This window comes from Chenopodium album, chromosome 10 (genome assembly GCF_948465745.1).
Source record: "Chenopodium album chromosome 10, dcCheAlbu1.1, whole genome shotgun sequence".
NCBI lineage: Eukaryota > Viridiplantae > Streptophyta > Magnoliopsida > Caryophyllales > Amaranthaceae > Chenopodium > Chenopodium album.
Genome location: NC_137843.1, coordinates 4,297,365 through 4,301,801, shown reverse-complemented (window position 1 = coordinate 4,301,801; position 4,437 = coordinate 4,297,365). Strand labels below are relative to the sequence as shown.

Here is a 4,437-nt window from a genome sequence, read left to right as displayed (position 1 = left end):
TTGGATGTCTATGTGGGGCTACACATAGACTAAGTCTATGTGTATCAGCTCCCCCAATAGTAGGCTTATATAGTTATGTAAAGTAAATTCTGAGTTAAGTGACATAGTCCATGACCTAAGCTTCTCTAAGAGTGATAGTATAGTCGACTAGTCAAGTCTATTTTAGATTTTTAGCCACCTTAATTATCTCTCCTGTTACATGTATGTATTCAATCTAGTATACTACCACGTGCCATGCTAAATATTTGAAATGTTATTGTTTACTTCCATCTCAAATTAATTATCACAAACATACTATTTTGATATAAATATAGAGCAAAATGAATTATTGATGAGTGTGAGTTACTTTAAAAGATTAAAAGTTAGATAAATAAAAAAAAAAAAAAAAAAAAAAAAAAAAAAAAAAAGTATGGAAATGTAATCGTATATTAATTTGAAACAAAGGGAGCAACAAACATATTTTCTCTTTTGTTTTGTTTGTGTTAGTTTTCTTAAAATGGCTTGTTTATTCATTAATTAGAAATGATTCAAGTTGAACGTTAAAGTTGGTAGGGGTAAGTGGGATCATAAATTAGGTGTGGGAATTGGGGTACGTAATAAGAAGAAAGTAAAAAAAGTCTTGTAAGGAAAATCAAATCCAAAGAAGAACAACGAAAAAGTGAACGGGAAAGTAAAAATTTAAGCTACCCTTCATAAATTTGGCTAAGAGTTAAAGGATTGACGGAATCAAATTTTAACATACCAAAATATTATTTATTTGGATAAAAGTAGACCATTACAGTATTACTGAACGGATTACATGACAAACCGATATAATACCAAAGGCAAACTTACATTTCAGCAAATAGGACAAGCATCATTTAATGATGGATCGAACCATCATGAGTACCAAGGTGTAAAATCATAAAAGATGGATTCCACTCCTCTAGCACTTAGCCAAGGATCGGAATGATGACTCCAACGATTGTCGTTATAACCATGAAATGATGAAACTCGAACTCATGTAGCTTTTAGTGTGTTGCCAATGTCAATGACAAAACGATACCTAACATCTGCCTTGTGTAAACGCTCCATGGCCGTGTTTACATAATCCATTGGAATAACCTCAATATCCGCTTTTATATCATGCTTAGCCGCGAAATCAATCATCTCTTGTGTCTCCTTCATGCCTCCAATCCCACTTCCGCCAACCATCTTTCTCCCTGTTACAATGATAGTGTTAAAAATCCAGTTTATTCAATAACATGTACAAAAAAACAAGTTCGCTAAGCTAAATTAATTGCCTATTTGGAGGCTTACCCATTATCAAAGGGAAGACTGGCAACTCAAGTGGTTTGTCTGGAGCACCAACTGTGATCAATTTTCCCTCTGTTTTCAGCAGACTGATCAATGGTAGTAGAGGATGAGGTGCTGAGACTGTATCGATTATTCCATCTAGTGTCCCAGTAGCTGCCTATACAAATATAATGCAACCAACAAAATTACATAAAAAAACATCATGTACAAATGTTCAATTCACTACTCTAAAATAACAATAAGCCTTTTACAAAAACAAAATTCAGCTAGAGGTAGAACAAGATGGGGTTAGTAAGCTACCTGCATTTGTTCAGGATCGCGACTGACCAAAAAGAAATCAGCACCAAGACGTTTGACAGCTTCATCCTTCTTATTAGCTGAGGTACTAATAACAGTGACCTTAACCCCGAGAGCCTTAGCAAATTTCACAGCCATGTGTCCTAGACCGCCAAGGCCAACAACACCAACATGTAGTCCTGGTTTGTCGAGACCATAGTATCTCAAAGGACTATAGACGGTGATGCCTGCACATAAAAGCGGGGCAGTGGCATCTAGTGCCATGTTCTCGGGAATATGTACTGCAAAATGCTCGTCTACCACCATAATATCGGAGTAACCTCCATATGTAGGGGTGCCATCATAGTAAGTAGATCCATAAGTTAGCAACATGTTGGGACAGTAATTCTCAAGATTCTTGCCACAGTTATCACATGAACGGCATGATCCAACCATACATCCCACCCCAACTTTGTACCCGACTTTGAATTTTTGCACCTTCGTCCCAACTTCAGTGACCACCCCTACAATCTCATGCCTGAAAATACCATATAATCACATTAAGTAGTACGTCACAATTCTTAATTAAAAAATTAATTAATTCTTTTGTTGGTCTGAAATATCAATTGCAATGATTAAGAAAATTACCCAGGGACTGCAGGGTAATTGGCACTAATGAAGTCACTACTCCCCCATTCATTCTTAATATAGTGAAGATCAGAGTGACAAATTCCAACATATAACACTTTGAAAGTTACATCCTGCTCTCCTGTTGCCCTGCACATCAAAAAGTTAAAACCCTCAGAATTTGTGAAAAATTCATGATCACTCTACCATTGGGGCTAAACAGACAAGAATATGGCAAACTCAAACGAAAACATGCTAGTACGTACAATAAAATCAGTAAACCAATAAAACATGCTATGTACATATATAAATGGTACCTCCTAGAGAAGTTGAAAGGGGAGAGAACTCCGGAAGAGTCTCTTGCAGCCCATCCGAAAGCCTTTTGAGGGTGAACATCTTCAGGTGCTCCTGCCATGATTTTTCTCAATTCAGTAGTTTAATATGTAAACTTCCAACAATTGTATGTATAAATAGAGAATAGATGAGTAAGTGAAGTGGTTGAGTAATATAATATATATAGGAACACTTCCCAATTGTGAACTTACCCTTAAAGTGAGGAGCACTAGTGACGTATTCAATGATCAAAGCTCTATTAACCATAAACTCATACACCAATTGAAAATTATTTTATTGATAGAATGACACGAGTGCTTCAAGTACTGTGTAATAAATTAACAGCCTAACTTCCACAATGTCACATTGCCACTATCACGTTAAACATTCGTGTTTTTTTATACCGTATATTAATAAACTTGATTTTTAGGCACATTCATGGTATAGGGCTGTGTAGTAACAGTTTTTGTAGTTTAAAAATTAAGGATTTGTTCACATTTACTGAACTGAGCTGAACTGATTGGAGCTAAAAGTACTAAACTGAACTGATTGAGCTGAACTGAACTGAAATTAAGCTGAAATAAACAGACCCTAAAACGTATATTTACTTTTCTTATACAATGTAAGTCAATAGACAATTGAATTATCAACTACTAGCTAGAACATTATCAATGTAATATGCTTCAACTTTTTTTTTCAAGGGAATATGACGTTAGGAGTGATATCAATCATACGGTCATACCACTATTAACCACCTGAATAAACTTGGAAGTCTATGTTCTATGTACCTTGTATATAATATTGTATCGTTAATCATTAGTGAAATATATAAGTAATTGGTTATGATGACTAATGATGAAGTGATAGTATGTAGGTTTGTCTTCTTAGGAAGAAAAAAAAATTGGAAAAGAAATGAAAAGGTTTGGCATTTCACGATTTACAGATATTTTTAAGCAATAGTGAGCCTTTTTTGGGGGAACAAATTGAAATTTAAGGACTTTTTTTTTTTTTTTTTTTTTTTTTACAACAAAATTTAAGGACGTTAGGTACTGAATAATAGACTAAAATACGACTGTACTTCGTAAGTCATACGTTGTTATAGCATTTCTCTACCCAATATTTGTTGCTTAGTTTTCTTCATTTTGTCATATTGTAGTATTGTACATGTACAAATATCAAAAGTCTACAACCTACGAAGCTGCCGAAAGCAGGTCGCAGTGCGTTCATAATTTTCATAAAATTATTTTTTTATTGGGTAAGTTTGGTTATATAAATATTATACTTCATAAAATATAGTTATGCATCATGCTTAGACGGGTTCAATGGCTTGGCCAAGTCCAGGCCTCTAAGTTTAATGGACTTTGAACTATTTTTTTTTTTAAGGTAAAAAAAAAAAAGAGGGGGGGGGGGGGGGGGGGGGGAGCGTTAGAAACCCCTTCTCACAAGGGAAATTGTGTTAGAGATCTGACAATATCGAAAAATATATGAATATTACTACCTCCATTTCATATTTTTTGTAACTTTAGAATATTTTATATGGAGTATCTCACTAATAATACCCTAAAGTTGTAAAAAATATGAAACAAAGGTAGTAAAAATTTTGACGGATTACTTAAATTTTTTACTTTTTCTATGTAAATCAAGAGATAATTTTGTATCATAAACTACAGAGTACCAGTTAAACCAGTATCGATTGAGTCCAACATTTTTTTTTTTTTTTTTTTAATATGAGGTGGAAAGCGATACCCATTATATCACTACTCAACGAACTTATGTACTTTGTATAATTGTTCAGGGAATCATTAATGAAATAAATTTTATGATGACCGATGAAGTGACGAGTATTTAGATTTGTCTTCTCATGACAATAAATAATAAAGAATAAAAAGAAGTTTAGTGTTTCAG

General features: G+C 33.9%; 1 protein-coding gene across 1 annotated transcript; it reads right to left on the bottom strand.

The window, feature by feature from the left end:
* Positions 1-811: 811 nt before the first annotated feature.
* On the bottom strand, positions 812-2,662 carry LOC145563211 (putative mannitol dehydrogenase). The gene is made up of 5 exons (XM_081623651.1): positions 2,517-2,662; positions 2,221-2,349; positions 1,597-2,110; positions 1,300-1,453; positions 812-1,202 (listed from the first exon to the last, which is right to left on the bottom strand). Exons 1-5 carry the CDS (start codon positions 2,612-2,614, stop codon positions 1,000-1,002), a joined length of 1,098 nt encoding a protein of 365 aa, XP_081479777.1. The 5' UTR covers positions 2,615-2,662; the 3' UTR covers positions 812-999.
* Positions 2,663-4,437: the final 1,775 nt, after the last annotated feature.

What these genes read in the sequence shown, in the direction of transcription:
- LOC145563211 (XM_081623651.1), bottom strand. Translation starts at nt 2,614, where the DNA reads ATGGCAGGAGCACCTGAAGATGTTCACCCTCAAAAGGCTTTCGGATGG. An exon ending in CCTTTCAACTTCTCTAGGAG is followed by an intron (nt 2,350 to 2,516) that starts GTACCATTTATA and finishes TTTGATGTGCAG; the next exon opens with GGCAACAGGAGAGCAGGATG. An exon ending in GCGATCCTGAACAAATGCAG is followed by an intron (nt 1,454 to 1,596) that starts GTAGCTTACTAA and finishes ATATTTGTATAG; the next exon opens with GCAGCTACTGGGACACTAGA.